The sequence below is a fragment of the Pieris brassicae genome, chromosome 14 (genome assembly GCF_905147105.1).
Source record: "Pieris brassicae chromosome 14, ilPieBrab1.1, whole genome shotgun sequence".
Classification (NCBI taxonomy): domain Eukaryota; kingdom Metazoa; phylum Arthropoda; class Insecta; order Lepidoptera; family Pieridae; genus Pieris; species Pieris brassicae.
This window is the reverse complement of record NC_059678.1, coordinates 1,534,298-1,551,561: the sequence shown is the minus strand read 5'-3', so window position 1 is coordinate 1,551,561 and position 17,264 is coordinate 1,534,298. Positions and strand designations below refer to the sequence as shown.

The 17,264-nt window shown below is 38.9% G+C and overlaps 1 protein-coding gene across 5 annotated transcripts in view; it reads left to right on the top strand.

Moving 5' to 3' along the window:
* The window catches only part of LOC123717966 (leucine-rich repeat serine/threonine-protein kinase 1), a 72,218-nt gene that overhangs the window by 14,175 nt on the left and 40,779 nt on the right, over positions 1-17,264 (top strand). For 2 of the 5 annotated variants that reach the window (XM_045674258.1, XM_045674259.1), the window contains exons 2-14: positions 120-366; positions 2,415-2,574; positions 3,214-3,379; positions 3,896-4,011; positions 4,438-4,594; positions 5,073-5,189; positions 6,469-6,618; positions 7,015-7,123; positions 7,516-7,676; positions 8,591-8,751; positions 10,092-10,238; positions 11,226-11,376; positions 16,965-17,138. In XM_045674258.1, the coding sequence (XP_045530214.1) occupies positions 201-366; positions 2,415-2,574; positions 3,214-3,379; positions 3,896-4,011; positions 4,438-4,594; positions 5,073-5,189; positions 6,469-6,618; positions 7,015-7,123; positions 7,516-7,676; positions 8,591-8,751; positions 10,092-10,238; positions 11,226-11,376; positions 16,965-17,138 (1,935 nt within the window). In that variant the 5' untranslated portion in view covers positions 120-200. The remainder of the gene's footprint in view (positions 1-119; positions 367-2,414; positions 2,575-3,213; positions 3,380-3,895; positions 4,012-4,437; positions 4,595-5,072; positions 5,190-6,468; positions 6,619-7,014; positions 7,124-7,515; positions 7,677-8,590; positions 8,752-10,091; positions 10,239-11,225; positions 11,377-16,964; positions 17,139-17,264) is intronic. The other 3 variants (XM_045674256.1, XM_045674255.1, XM_045674260.1) reach the window with 2 other exon arrangements.

Below are 17,264 nucleotides of genomic sequence, written 5' to 3'. Positions count from 1 at the left end.
CGTATTTAATATTTTTATACATTTTTTTTAACCTTTCCATCTCTCATATGTGTTTGAACCATTTTGTATATAAAATGAATTGCATCTTTTTCCTCCTTTTTCATCTTTATAATTTAAAGTTTAAAGAGGGTAGGCGTGTAGTGTGTGCAGTTGCATCTACCGTCATAATAAATAAAAATGGGACCGTCTGATTGGTGAATATGTTAAATCGTTTCCGTTCTGCTGCCGATCACGTGCGTTCGTCTTATTCTGAAAAGCGTGGCGTACGTAGACAAGAGCCAGAGAGACCGCGGGCGCGCGTCGCTGAAGATGCGTATGATGCGGCCCAGTACTTTGTTGATGATGTCAGAGATCCATGGTGTCCAGGTATGTTGGTTTTTGGTTCCGCTCACCGATACGTGATTCTCTGGGTACGAATCGTAAACGAAATGTCAAAATCTATATTTTGACGAACGGGGGTTAGACTCCGCGTCACGTTTTGATTGAATCCTACTCTAAGTCTCTTAGTTTTAGCCTAGTTTACGGTGATAGCCTATGCCATGTCATAGATCAAAAGGTTTTTTGTCAAAAACACAACATAGGACCTAATTAATCATTTCGATTTATCTCGTACAAGATCTTATGAACGATAAGACCGCCGATTGAAATATTGAAGATAACGATCATAGCTCACATCAATTAATTCTAAGATTGGTATAGATTCATATCTGTATCTGTTTCGTGTTCATTTTTTCTTTATAATAGGCAGGTAGGTGATCCTGCCTTCTGTGCTGGACCTCGGTTTTTGGGTCTAAGGAAGGCTCGTGTGGCTCTACAACCTTTTTGGTCTGGTCCTCAGATTTCTTTACCTGTTTCGTCATCATTTGTTTCTTCTGAAAAACGAATAGGTTAGTTAATGGGTTCTGTGCCCGAGTACCTCGTTTTGTGGTTCAAAGGCGGCTTGGTTTTAAAAATTCAGTGGCGCTACAACGCTTTTATGTTTGGGCTTGAGGTTTCTGAACCGGTATCGTATCATTTGTTTTTTCTAAAAGGCAAATAGGTAGTTAGCTTTCTGTATCCGAACACCGCGGAAGTTGGCACAGACAGCAACGTTTTAAAATCTAGTGGCGCTAAAACCTTTACGTTTGGGCCTCAGATTTATGAATCTGTTTTGTGATCATTTGCTTTTTCTAATAGGTCGGTAGGAGGGTAACATGTAGATAGGTAGGTAGGTAATAAGCCTCTGTGGCCGAACACCTCGGTCTTTGAGTCAAACGAAGCCTAGTTTAAAAAAAAACTGTGGCGCTATATCCCTTATGTTTGGGCTTGAGGTTTCAGTAGCTGTTTCGTGATCATTTGTGTTTTCTAAAAGACAAATAGGTGGTTAATATTGCCCCCCCCCCCCAGATTTTTGGGTCTAAGGCGGGCTCGTTTTAAAAATCTAGCAACGCTACAAACTTCGTTTTGGCCAGAGATTTATGTATCTCATGTTTTCCGTCACCGGACGAACGAGTGTTAAATACGCTCATAGACAGAAAGGCCATCGGTGGAAAGCCAGGGCTACCTATGAGCCCCAGGATGAGAGTTAGTGTGCGAATAGATCAACACTAAGCTAACACGAAATCCTGATGACCTTTTACCTTTAACAGGCATCAGTTTCACACCAAAAAGCATTTCGTTCTACGTTACATATATGTTACATAAACAGTTTTTGAAAGAAATAAAAAATGATCACTAAATAATGTTCCAGTCTATACACTTCATGGGTTTAAACTTAACTAAACAATTCGAACCAGTAGTCGGCGAAAATAGCGCGTTCAACCAGAAAATATGTAGTATAAATTTATCAAGTATTCTTGACCTGTATTTAAATCCTAAGCAAGATGAGACCGGATAAGCTAAAATGTAATTAGTAGTGAAACTAGAACTTCGTAAGTATTTCTGTCCTTTGTACACCTACTGAACTTTATAGCCATCTCGCTTACGCGTATGTACTTAGTGAACTTGAATAGATATAATATGTCCAGGAACATAATATCGATCTTTGCTCACTGTTTAGATATTGAACTCTGGTTAATTTGTCTGTGGTTTAAAGGACTAGTGTGTCTAACATTTGTTAACTAAGATTATGTAATTTTTTTTAATAAAGTTATTTTTGACTTACAAAAGTCAGCCTGTTAGGATCTACCAGCCTTTGCTTCAGCCTTCCAGCGCGAAATATCATTAAGACCTTTTTAGTGGTTCTTGGAGTATAAGTCAACTCGGCTACGGAAGCTGTTCTCTAGTTAAGAACGGTTCTATGAAAGGGAGTATAATATAGCAGAAATATGTACGACATTTCGATGGTTTGAAAGGCCGGAATCTCAAAAGTTTCGGAGGATTATCATCTAAACCCCAGTTACATGTTAAACATTATCAAAATGTATGTATTCCAGATGTCCTGGAACGCGAGCGCTTATGCCATCATGCCCAGCTTCGTGAGTTGGTTGTGCGGGGAGATGCGAGTGGTCTTCGGGATAAGCTTGATTCCTTGGGTGCTGCAGCGGCCATCATTGCCAACCTGACGCCTGGTGGAGCCAATACGCTGTTGTATGTGTAAGTACCAAGTCTAATTATGACGCTACAGCGGAGCTTCATTTACAGTCGTCATTTAATATTGACAACCGCTTGCAGCTCTATAAAGCGCAACTCGGCCCCACACGGACTATTTTCAGCTCTTCAATACCTTGCAGTTGAATGTATTCAACGAAGAGCGATTCGATTTGTCGTCGACCAGTCGCTTTCCGAGCGCTTGATCCCTTGCGTATAGATCTCTTTCTGCATCTTCTATTCCATGGAGATACAGATACCTAATTTTATGTTAGTTATAAGCTCATATTTTAAGAGATTAAAGTCAGTTGTTAGCCAGTTTCAAACAAAGTGTTTCTCTTAAGATAAGTCAGTCACAGTCAAAAATCATTTATTCATATAGGTAACACAATGTACACTTATGAACGTCAAAAAAATTACATAAAATGGTTTTAATTTTACATTTACTGCCAGTTCTCAAATCAAGGGAGTAGAACAGAAGAGAAGAACTGGCAATAAATTCCGCCACTCTTTTTAATCGTCAAGTTTTTTTGTTTTGAGCATATCCATCCAACAACTGCACTGAACTTGACTCCCTTAACTTATATTTTATTCCTATGATCAATCTCCATTTCTAATAGCGATTATACCACTGTAATCTTTCAGCGCATCAGAGTTAGGCAACCTAGCCTCAGCTTCGGTCCTTGTTGGCGCCGGCGCAGATGGGCGAGCTCACCCCGTGACCAGATATGGCCCATTGTATATTGCGTGCTATCATGGTCATTCCGACAACGCCATGCTGCTGCTGGCCCACTTTCCTGAAGCTGTTCAGGTAAACTTTGGAATCTGTTCAAGTTCTTATACTGTTATTTAGGCCAAGCGTGGTGAGCCACCACATATTTTCATTGAAACTTTTCTGACGTATGTATAGAGTTGGCCACAGTCTTTTATTTATTTATTCTATTCATATTTAGGTGTGTGCCCTTCTTGGCACCGGCCTCCTCCAAATCCCGTCATTTCTGTCTGCATGTACTACTTGCTGTATCCCTAATCGGGTCTATCTACTTTCGAGACTGTCTCTCGTTGTGACATTACAGACAGTATTTACATTGTGACATCTGCTACCTTAGTTATTCTTCTCAATCATTTTCTTATTATATACTATTATTATTATACTATTTTCTCTATTTTTCTCGGCCCTATTGTTCCACAGATCTTTGACACACCTGTAGTTATGTTCCTATGCAAATAATGCTTTTAAAGAAATTTAGAAAATCAACAACAAAAGACTGAGCTAGTTTTAAAACTACTCTTTCTTCTTAAACCTAAACTGTCTAGCATATTGCAGCAAGAAACCGTTGAAAAATGGCTGCCATTACACGCAGCCTGTATCGGCGGTCATCCATCCCTAGTCAAGCTGCTGTTGGAGTACCAGTACCCGGCTCATCTGCTTAATACATATACGTAAGTAAGAGTACCAGATGTTACAGGCGCGGAAAGTGACAGGAAATCTTCGAGAGATTCTGCGAGGCCGTCATCCGCTAAATAGAAGAGACGAAAAGCGATCAGGCTGGTTTATCCCTCAGCCCATTCGTTTTGCAATTCTCGGCACGCAGATGCTTCAGCGAGGGAACCGGAGTCAAATTGCGCCCAAAAAAGGAAGGCTAAAGTGTCCTTGTAAGCATTATATCCGACCTCTTTCAGCTCTACAGACGAGGGTGTGAGACTGATGTTAGTATAGTCTTTGCAGTTCCAAACTCCATTCCACATAAATGGGCTTTGAGGGCCGGTTGGTGGCTATATTGTTAAATTAGTTCGCATAGGTGCCACGCCTTTTTTCGCGATGTTGACACGTAACTAAATATAATTAAAGTAATTTAATTTGTATAGCGACGCAAGCGGACAATACCAATATCGGATGGCGTTTGACGTGAACGCACGCGACGCGAGCGGCCAAAGTGCGTTGTACGTCGCGTGTACGCTGGGCAACGCGGGCGTTGTTGATGCGCTGTTGGAGTTCTCTGTACCAGTGTTGAGACCTGCACAGGTTAGTTTTTTTTTGTATTTATTAATCGAATTTTATTTATAAAGATTTAATGTGACAAAAGATGAAAGATTGGGTTTTTTAGTCTATCACTATCAGTGATCACTATCAGTCTGGACTAGCATTTACCATTTCCGGTTCGTGTGTCAAAGTCAAAACTGACAATTGCTCTTTTTTGGCTGACACTGATTTAGCGCAAACAGGGTTCATATATATAGTAATGTATTACTACTGGAAGAAGGAAGGTATACTGTTCCTCCAATCTACAGGCATGATCCTTCACCAGTCTTACTAACTGGCTGTGGTTGAGAATTTGTATCACATATACTGCTGGAAATACTTCGTTAACGTGTTTCAAGGTATAACGTCATCGTGATTGCAGAATTAATGTCTCATAACTCGTGTACGCATATACGTACAATCACGTTCACGTGCTTGCTTTTGACGTTCATTTTATTACTAATAAAAGTATTTTTTACAGTCTCCTCCTAAAGACTCTGTGCCGACGGAATCCCGAGTAAATTCTAGTCCTCATAGAAGTGGAATTTCATTAGGAATTCATGCTATCGTCAATAAACTTACTGGAGGTAACAAAACTGTGAGTAAAGAACTTTTTAAACCGACTTCAGTATTATAAGTTTTTGACTTTTGTTTGCGATCTTGTTGGAAGTGTGTCCGGCGTTCTTTGAGTACCAAGCATGTGTGCTATATGTGGTATGTCTGTTTCTAGCCTAAAACATATGTAGAAAGAAGAAGAAAGAATACTTTATTATACACACTATACAGGATATTTAGGTAAAGTAAGAGCAGTGTTGGCCTAGTGGCTTCAGCGTGCGGCGCTCATCCCTGAGGTCGTAGGTTAGATCCCCGGCTGTGCACCAATGGATTTTCTTTCTATGTACGCATTTAACATTAGCTCGAACGGTGAAGGAAAACATCGTGAGGAAACCGACTTGGCTTCGACCCAAAAAGTCGACGGCATGCGTCAGGCACAGGAGGCTGATCACCTACTTGCCTATTAGATTAACAAATGATCATGAAACAGGTACAAAAATCTGAGGCCCTGACCTAAAAATGTTGTAGCACCACTGATTTTATAATATTCTATATATTTTTTTCTGAATTTAGCAGTCTATCGATATATCGTACACCTAATCAAACATTGTATAAATAATTATTGTCCGACCAATAAAAAGAAAGCTGCTCGTCGCGCTAGATTAATCGGAATGACATATCACGTATTCATAGAGTACATGGCTTCTGGCTTTTTTAATAAGGAACCCTTCAAGTATTACGTAAGCTGTATAGGGGAAGGGGGGGGGGGGTCTATCATTTTCTTATTTGGTGATTACGTCGACAGTAATTATTTACTTTTTTACACATTGTCTATGCTTGAAAACGACATGCATTTTCGAGGATTCCTACAATAAATTAATATGTTTATGTATTATTATTTTTGAGAGATTTGCTTACTTTTGCTGACAAGAGGAGGGGTGGGGGATAAATTGCAGTAAATCTGCTTACATTATTCTAGAATGGTCCCTAACTCTTAAACAGCTTTTAGTATTTTCGGGATTTAAACGCACTTATTATAAATACAAACCACAATATTCAATAATTAGACCACGCATAATCGAATCAAAATCATACCACACTTGGAAAGATGACAATGACAAAATTTAAAGATTATTGGCCTTTGAAAACTGACATCTTAAAGAATATTGCCATTAGAAAAAAAAAAACCAATAGTTTTCCGCAATATAACAATTTTTTTATCCTCCTCTTCCAGACTCCTATATGTTATTGTGAGACCTGTCACTGTTTAAATCTCGTATGACATTTAACTGTTTTTAAATTTAAGTTACATGCAATTTCAGTCAGCAATCGAAACAGAGAAGCGTGTACGTCCAGTACGTACGGACAGCGGGCGCGGTATGGACACGTGCGTTGCCTGCGCAGCGAGACTCGGCCACGCGAGGGTTTTGCGAAGATTGTTGGCTGCTGGGGCAAGGCCTGATGCATGTGCAGTGAGTCTACTATAATACCTAATTACTGATTTTTTATATATTTCAATATTTTTCATTAGTAAAGGCTTTATCCAAATCTCGTCCCAATCAAAGTTTTTTTTATAGAACTCTTTTCTCTCTCTTTTCGTGAAGGATCCTAAGTCAAATTGGGTCGAAAATACTTCCGTGACTGGACCATAGATAACTCTGATATCTCTTTAGATATATCTGTTTTATTCGACAGCTTTTGAGCTGGCGTCCCAGTAGAAACTAACCAGCATTATTTTCTTCTTATACTCCGTAATTCATAGAAAATTTAGGTCTTGCTGTTTTGGAAACGTTTTCTTCTGCCCCTAACCTGCCGTATCTTCTTAGAAAGCAATAGTTTTAAGGGTCTTAATTCCTATTTCATTATAGGAGATGGTATCTGATGTAGCCCGTGATACGAGACGTCGCTCGCGCAGTGCGTCCATCACAAGAGGTCGAGCGTCACCGTCGCCTGCGCAGTCGGCCTACAATGATGATCGTGAGTTTTCTATATTAACTTGTAGTTGAGATTTATAATGTGTTTAACGCTCTAACTTCTACGGGATTTTTTTATAACCGTAATTCAGATAAAGAAAAACAACGTACCAATTTAAGGGTTTTTTGATGATCAGGGGAAAACGCTGGCAAGTGTGTTGCCGATCTTTTAAGTGCTAATGAAATATAGAATTTTTTTTTTCAATTTAAGGGTTTTTTGAAGAACAGAGCCAGAATGCTCGCATGTGTGTTGCCGGCATTTGAAGTGCTAATTAAATATAGAATTTCGTACTCCAATTAGTGTTCCAGTAAATCATTATTTTGACACCGTTACCAGCTAGCAATACAATAATAGGTACTTAATAAGCCCATGCTTATAGTAATGTGGAATTCCAGGTGAAGGCTGGACCGCATTGGCGGTAGCAGCAAGAGCTCGGAATGTGCAAATAGTGGAGATGCTGTTGGCTGCCGGAGCCACAGACCCTGGTGGAAAGGCGTTGAGGGAATGCGCTAGACATGGGCTCACGGATCTCGTGGCTGCCCTCCTGGCTACCAAAGTCCGTGTTTTTTTACTACAACTGTCGGCTAAGACCAAGCTGGAATTGTATAGGAAAAACACTTTGGCCAAAAATATTAAGAAATCTTCATACTACATCATACATTATTTGCTTTATAATATAACTAGCGCGAACTTCGTTTCTCCTTAATGTGGGTTTATTTAGCATTAATACCGTGACACGAAAGAATAATTTCACTGTATTATCGTCACTATGATTTGAATTTGATTTACACTTCGGTCTAAGTAACACGTGGTTGGCTATGCTAACACCAAAAATTAAAAAAGTTCATACTTTAGCCTCAATAACACGTGGTAATCATGATATTGAATTGTAGCTTATATGACACGTTTGTTGGTTTACCATAGCAGTGCCATCTATTGATTACTTACTCAATCCAGTCGAAAAGTATCGACATCTGTTAGAATATTTTGGAGTTAACAGATAATTGTGACTGTCAATTAATTACAGACAAATAATTTGCAATAAAATAAAATTGCGACTATAATTAAAGATCTAAGCTATCCTATCTCTTAAGTTTGACCACACTGCTCACGGTGTGCCAAGTTAATTTAAAATCGGTTTAGTAGTTTAGGAGTCCATCGCGTGGAGTCCTCTCAATCCCAGAGGGCTCGCGAGTGCGTTGCCGGCCTTTTAAGAATTTGAACGTTTTTTTCTTGAAGGACCCTGAGTCGAATTGGTTCGGAAATACTTCAAAAACAGATACATAAATATGTGGCCCACACCTAAGAAGGTTGTACGGCCATTGATTTTTTTTTATTGAATGGATTCAAATTTTAGATATTCGATACTTAACTTATATTCATGGACTTAATTTTAAAAGTTAACACCCTATATATGAAGATGATTTACATACAAATCCAGTTTCAATATAGTACCAAGTGGTTATCCAGGCTTACCCGGATCCCGAGTATAAGCTGAACAAGTCAGCGATCTCCGAGACGGTCATATCCGGAAAAGACGCTGACACAGCATTGTCATTCAGTGCGAGATGTCCATCAACACCTGTTATGATCAACTGGAGGGAGTTGAGGTGTCAACTGACCAGATTGCGGTATGTATGTATGTCGGCCATTAGTCAAATGCTGGCATTTCAGGTGGCGTTTGAGTGAGGTCTGTGTTTTTTTCTTTTGGAATCTCGCTCCTTAAGGGCCTTTACAGCTCAGCTCGGGCTGTTTTAGCAAGAGGTCTGTGTGTTTGTGACATTGACTTTTACCTTTTAACGTCAAAGACTGACGTTCGAGAGTGGGGGCCGAACGAAACGTGGTGGTTTCGGACGAAAGGAATAAAGTGCAGTTTAAGTGTGTAATGTGTGTTGTGGTTGTAACTGGCCCTGGCTCAGTATTATGCTGGTCATTCTGCCATAGACCATAACAGTTAGTTTGCACATCAGACGCAAAAAAAAAAAAAATAATGGTAAAAATTTACAGTGTATGTCAAGTCGTCGAAGATTTGTGTATAAAAGTATATTACTAAAATTAAAAAATAATTTTAATTAATAAAATTCGCTCCAGCCCTTCTCAAGTTATAAGTGTTAGAACCTGACTTGGTTATATATATTAAGATCCCCGCATCTGTATGAACGCGATAAACTAAATACTGAAGAGATTTGTGGTTTCCTCCTGTAGCTGGTGTGATACCTAAGGATGGTTGCTAAGGGCCTTCCGCGTTTAATATAATAACGCCTTTAGGTTCCTGTTGGGATTTCCATGCTCTTGCAGTGCCTCGGGCATATCTATCCAGGCTCATACTGATCACTTCTAGGTGGTCCTTCGGAAATTCCGGCCTCACTTTTACGCAGAATGTAATGAAGTATTTTCAGTACAATAAATGACTGTACTCAGTCGAATATTGTTAAAGTTCATTATGAACTGAGGTTTCCGGACGTAACTCATATTTAGCTGTCTATCTCGTTCTCACTTACAAGTCTTATGGAGAGGTGTGTGTGACGTGCGTCAGAATTGTAGAGGTGCATATCGATAACGGGGACGCAAGCTTTTTTCTTGGGATCAGTTTCCAATACTTTCGGCGAATTACAGCCCGAGTTGGAGCGTTGATGTCACCACTTAATTTCTTTAAAACCACGTTAGAAAATAAATTCTCAATTGTGCGTATTGTGTAACGCATCGTAAGTAATGAGTCTCATAACAAACAATCTTATATTTGTAGAAAAACAAGAACCATTACTCGTAACGACCAATCACGAGTCAGAGTGTGTACGCAAGTATCCATAACGTGTTACATTGCGTCCACATTCCCACTGTCAGTGACATTTATTGCCCGACGACTCAGTTTAAAATGCGGTGACTATAGACAGTTTGTGTGTACGCACGCTGAAATTTATTATTATTATTGTTTGAATGTTTTTTGAAATTTGTAATTTTCGGTTTTCAGTATGAGCTGGTTACGTGCAGCTGCATCTCGTGTGAATTCAAAATTATGCACGAATGGCAACGCGTTATTGGCCCTGACGAGACTCGAGGTAGCTAACAACGAGTTGAGAGAACTGCCAAGGGAATTGTTTTCGCTTATGAGCTTGAGGTAAGGAAGGTTGTGCTTAATGATTTTTTGTTGGTGCTTTCGTAAATTATATCGAAAGAACAATTTTTGTAAGTTACTTACTATAAGTTGAGCAAGTTTTCTTTTAAACTTCTGAAGTTATACTTTTTTTGTTGCGTTAAGGAAAAGTGACGAGAGTAAATTAGTCCGATGCGCGCGCGCACCATCACATAAAACCGACACCCTGAAGTTAGCTATATGTTGTAACTAAATATCTATAGTATATGTTAACATTTTATTTCACAAATAGTTCCAACAAAAAAAGTAAGGACATCTACGTATGGTTGCGTGAGAACTGACAACTGTATTGACGATTTCATTTCATATTCATATTTTTTATTTCTACAAACGTAGAAGAATAAAGCAAACTGTACATTCTAACGCGTATTACATACACTTTTTTGAAATTCTACTTCTAAATGCAATTTTGGGGCGTTAGGGAAAAATGATGAAAGTACATTTTTACGATGCGCGTGCACACCGTCGCAAGAAACCGACACCCTGAAGTTAGCTATAGTAAACATTTTAGTTTTTTTCTATTGTCAGTGTCGTTTTTTCTAGAATAAGGCGAAAGATAAAAATTTTGAAAAGACTTTTCTCTTGTTACGCCAAAGAAGTATAACGCGTGTACGTAAGTACACACACGTCTTTTTTATAACCGGTAATTAAACCATTTAATGAAGTATTTTGTTTAATTATTTGTGTTCCAGAATTTTTACCTAAAAGAGAATATTTTAAACTGATCCTTTAGACAACCATTTTAATATTTTTTTGAGAAAATCTAATAAATTAATGTGTTGCGCGTCTCCCTGTATACACATAGTAAACTCAAAAACTATAAAACCAAATTCTGTATAGTTAGAAAGTTTAAGTACCTGAATGGATGTTGCCTTAAAAAAAAAAATTGAAAACGTCGTTAAATCTAGCCAAAATTGACGAACTCGACAAAACCAAATTTATTTATTCTAGGTATTTGAACGCCGCTCAAAACAAGCTGGAGCGACTGCCAACAGCAAAAGATCCGTTTGAAGAAGACTATGACGTAGGGAGAAGAAAAAAGAGGGACAAGAAAAGCAGCAGTGTTTATACAGCGCCAGTTTTGCAGGAACTATATTTGCAGGTATTTTTATGATTTGGATAACTGCTTTTGTGTTGTACCGAAATCTTGGCCTTTGAACTGCTTTTATATGGTACCGAGATCTTGGCCTTTAAACTGCTTTTATATGATACCGAAATCATGGCCTTTGAACTGCTTTTATATGGTACCGAGATCTTGGCCTTTGAACTGCTTTTATATGATACCGAAATCATGGCCTTTGAACTGCTTTTATATGATACCGAAATCATGGCCTTTGAACTGCTTTTATATGATACCGAGATCTTGGCCTTTAAACTGCTTTTATATGGTACCGAAATCTTGGCCTTTGAACTGCTTTTATATGGTACCGAGATCTTGGCCTTTAAACTGCTTTTATATGATACCGAGATCTTGGCCTTTGAACTGCTTTTATATGGTACCGAAATCTTGGCCTTTGAACTGCTTTTATATGGTACCGAGATCTTGGCCTTTAAACTGCTTTTATATGATACCGAGATCTTGGCCTTTAAACTGCTTTTATATGATACCGAGATCTTGGCCTTTAAACTGCTTTTATATGATACCGAAATCATGGCCTTTGAACTGCTTTTATATGATACCGAAATCATGGCCTTTGAACTGCTTTTATATGGTACCGAGATCTTGGCCTTTGAACTGCTTTTATATGGTACCGAGATCTTGGCCTTTGAACTGCTTTTATATGGTACCGAGATCTTGGCCTTTAAACTGCTTTTATATGATACCGAAATCATGGCCTTTGAACTGCTTTTATATGATACCGAAATCATGGCCTTTGAACTGCTTTTATATGGTACCGAGATCTTGGCCTTTGAACTGCTTTTATATGGTACCGAGATCTTGGCCTTTGAACTGCTTTTATATGGTACCGAGATCTTGGCCTTTAAACTGCTTTTATATGATACCGAGATCTTGGCCTTTAAACTGCTTTTATATGATACCGAAATCATGGCCTTTGAACTGCTTTTATATGATACCGAAATCATGGCCTTTGAACTGCTTTTATATGGTACCGAGATCTTGGCCTTTGAACTGCTTTTATATGGTACCGAGATCTTGGCCTTTGAACTGCTTTTATATGGTACCGAGATCTTGGCCTTTGAACTGCTTTTATATGGTACCGAGATCTTGGCCTTTAAACTGCTTTTATATGATACCGAGATCTTGGCCTTTAAACTGCTTTTATATGATACCGAAATCATGGCCTTTGAACTGCTTTTATATGATACCGAAATCATGGCCTTTGAACTGCTTTTATATGGTACCGAGATCTTGGCCTTTGAACTGCTTTTATATGGTACCGAGATCTTGGCCTTTGAACTGCTTTTATATGGTACCGAGATCTTGGCCTTTAAACTGCTTTTATATGATACCGAAATCTTGGCCTTTGAACTGCTTTTATATGGTACCGAGATCTTGGCCTTTAAACTGCTTTTATATGGTACCGAGATCTTGGCCTTTGAACTGCTTTTATATGGTACCGAAATCTTGGCCTTTGAACTGCTTTTATATGATACCGAGATCTTGGCCTTTAAACTGCTTTTATATGATACCGAAATCTTGGCCTTTGAACTGCTTTTATATGGTACCGAGATCTTGGCCTTTAAACTGCTTTTATATGATACCGAAATCTTGGCATTTAAACTGCTTTTATATGGTACCGAGATCTTGGCCTTTAAACTGCTTTTATATGGTACCGAAATCTTGGCCTTTGAACTGCTTTTATATGATACCGAAATCTTGGCCTTTGAACTGCTTTTATATGGTACCGAAATCTTGGCCTTTGAACTGCTTTTATATGATACCGAGATCTTGGCCTTTAAACTGCTTTTATATGATACCGAAATCTTGGCCTTTGAACTGCTTTTATATGATACCGAGATCTTGGCCTTTAAACTGCTTTTATATGATACCGAAATCATGGCCTTTGAACTGCTTTTATATGATACCGAAATCATGGCCTTTGAACTGCTTTTATATGGTACCGAGATCTTGGCCTTTGAACTGCTTTTATATGGTACCGAGATCTTGGCCTTTGAACTGCTTTTATATGGTACCGAGATCTTGGCCTTTGAACTGCTTTTATATGGTACCGAGATCTTGGCCTTTGAACTGCTTTTATATGGTACCGAGATCTTGGCCTTTGAACTGCTTTTATATGATACCGAGATCTTGGCCTTTGAACTGCTTTTATATGGTACCGAAATCTTGGCCTTTGAACTGCTTTTATATGGTACCGAGATCTTGGCCTTTAAACTGCTTTTATATGGTACCGAAATCTTGGCCTTTGAACTGCTTTTATATGATACCGAGATCTTGGCCTTTAAACTGATTTTATATGGTACCGAAATCTTGGCCTTTGAACTGCTTTTATATGATACCGAGATCTTGGCCTTTAAACTGCTTTTATATGGTACCGAGATCTTGGCCTTTAAACTGCTTTTATATGGTACCGAAATCTTGGCCTTTGAACTGCTTTTATATGATACCGAGATCTTGGCCTTTAAACTGCTTTTATATGGTACCGAGATCTTGGCCTTTAAACTGCTTTTATATGGTACCGAGATCTTGGCCTTTGAACTGCTTTTATATGGTACCGAAATCTTGGCCTTTGAACTGCTTTTATATGGTACCGAGATCTTGGCCTTTAAACTGCTTTTATATGATACCGAAATCATGGCCTTTGAACTGCTTTTATATGATACCGAAATCATGGCCTTTGAACTGCTTTTATATGGTACCGAGATCTTGGCCTTTGAACTGCTTTTATATGATACCGAGATCATGGCCTTTGAACTGCTTTTATATGGTACCGAAATCTTGGCCTTTGAACTGCTTTTATATGATACCGAGATCTTGGCCTTTAAACTGCTTTTATATGATACCGAGATCATGGCCTTTGAACTGCTTTTATATGGTACCGAAATCTTGGCCTTTGAACTGCTTTTATATGGTACCGAGATCTTGGCCTTTGAACTGCTTTTATATGATACCGAAATCATGGCCTTTGAACTGCTTTTATATGGTACCGAAATCTTGGCCTTTGAACTGCTTTTATATGATACCGAGATCTTGGCCTTTAAACTGCTTTTATATGATACCGAAATCATGGCCTTTGAACTGCTTTTATATGATACCGAAATCATGGCCTTTGAACTGCTTTTATATGGTACCGAAATCTTGGCCTTTGAACTGCTTTTATATGGTACCGAGATCTTGGCCTTTAAACTGCTTTTATATGGTACCGAAATCTTGGCCTTTGAACTGCTTTTATATGATACCGAGATCTTGGCCTTTAAACTGATTTTATATGGTACCGAAATCTTGGCCTTTGAACTGCTTTTATATGATACCGAGATCTTGGCCTTTAAACTGCTTTTATATGGTACCGAGATCTTGGCCTTTAAACTGCTTTTATATGGTACCGAAATCTTGGCCTTTGAACTGCTTTTATATGATACCGAGATCTTGGCCTTTAAACTGCTTTTATATGGTACCGAGATCTTGGCCTTTAAACTGCTTTTATATGGTACCGAGATCTTGGCCTTTGAACTGCTTTTATATGGTACCGAAATCTTGGCCTTTGAACTGCTTTTATATGGTACCGAGATCTTGGCCTTTAAACTGCTTTTATATGGTACCGAAATCTTGGCCTTTGAACTGCTTTTATATGATACCGAGATCTTGGCCTTTGAACTGATTTTATATGGTACCGAAATCTTGGCCTTTGAACTGCTTTTATATGATACCGAGATCTTGGCCTTTAAACTGCTTTTATATGGTACCGAGATCTTGGCCTTTAAACTGCTTTTATATGGTACCGAGATCTTGGCCTTTAAACTGCTTTTATATGGTACCGAGATCTTGGCCTTTAAACTGCTTTTATATGGTACCGAAATCTTGGCCTTTGAACTGCTTTTATATGATACCGAGATCTTGGCCTTTGAACTGATTTTATATGGTACCGAAATCTTGGCCTTTGAACTGCTTTTATATGATACCGAGATCTTGGCCTTTAAACTGCTTTTATATGGTACCGAGATCTTGGCCTTTAAACTGCTTTTATATGGTACCGAGATCTTGGCCTTTAAACTGCTTTTATATGGTACCGAGATCTTGGCCTTTAAACTGCTTTTATATGATACCGAAATCTTGGCATTTAAACTGCTTTTATATGATACCGAAATCATGGCCTTTGAACTGCTTTTATATGGTACCGAAATCTTGGCCTTTGAACTGCTTTTATATGATACCGAGATCTTGGCCTTTGAACTGATTTTATATGGTACCGAAATCTTGGCCTTTGAACTGCTTTTATATGATACCGAGATCTTGGCCTTTAAACTGCTTTTATATGGTACCGAGATCTTGGCCTTTAAACTGCTTTTATATGGTACCGAGATCTTGGCCTTTAAACTGCTTTTATATGGTACCGAGATCTTGGCCTTTAAACTGCTTTTATATGGTACCGAAATCTTGGCCTTTGAACTGCTTTTATATGATACCGAGATCTTGGCCTTTGAACTGATTTTATATGGTACCGAAATCTTGGCCTTTGAACTGCTTTTATATGATACCGAGATCTTGGCCTTTAAACTGCTTTTATATGGTACCGAGATCTTGGCCTTTAAACTGCTTTTATATGGTACCGAGATCTTGGCCTTTAAACTGCTTTTATATGGTACCGAGATCTTGGCCTTTAAACTGCTTTTATATGATACCGAAATCTTGGCATTTAAACTGCTTTTATATGGTACCGAGATCTTGGCCTTTAAACTGATTTTATATGATACCGAAATCTTGGCGTTTAGCAAGAAGGACGAGCTCGCCTTTCTTACTTTTGAGCTGAAGATCCTTCGAAGAATTGTTGGCTATGTTTTTGACGACGGTGTTTCGACATCGTTGACGACTCCAGTATTTTTTTAATGTAATAGGACGCAAACGGGCAGAAGGCCCACCTGATGTTAAGTGATAACGCCATGGACTCTCACATTGCTAGAAGGCTCCCAAGTGCGTTGCCGGCATTTTAAAAATTGGTAAGCTCCTTGAAGGGCGCTAATATCGTCCTGTTTATTCAATGCAACAGGTTCAATTTGTTGATACGAACCGCAAGGTCCTTACTGAATTCACAATCTGGTCGCAAGAGAAAATCCGGTATGTAGCCATCACGGACCCCGAAATAATAAGTTGGCGTAACACTCGCCCGTGCGAATTTAAACATAGGCGGCGTTCAAGTGTTACGTAACGAATTTGGGGGGGGGGTCCTCTTGTAAAAAGTTACGATGCGGAGCGGGGATTGAAATACGCGTTATTGTTAGTATTATTTTCCACTTTCCAGTACTTTACACCACATAATGGTAAGTTTCAGGTATAAAGAGTCACTGGGGGTGGTCACGAAATGTTTTACTATTGGATATAGAAACGTTACGGCGCATTTCATAGGGGGGGGTCAAGAATATCCTCTCTTGATGTTAAGAGATACTACCGTACATGGACATTCAAAACGCTAGCAACGTGCGTCTCCAGCATGACCGACCCTGGTTTAATGGGTTTTTGACTTAAAGATTGAACCATTCAAATGTTTCTTTCAGGATAATCGCCTCGAAGAATTACCACCGGACCTTTTCTCTCTCCCAGCTCTGACGAGTCTAGATGTGTCAAATAATAAACTGCGCACGCTTCCTGCGAATATGTGGAGTTCCCCCTGTTTGAGGGACCTCAACGCCGCCTTGAACCACTTGAAGGAACTACCCACTGGAGAGGAGGTATTTTCACATTATATTTACTTAAAATATATATAGTCCGGCTTAGTTAGACTTTCCGCTACTACGAGATCGCTATTTGTATTTGTGTTACAATCTGAAGAAGGCCTGTGAAATATTTAGTTTATT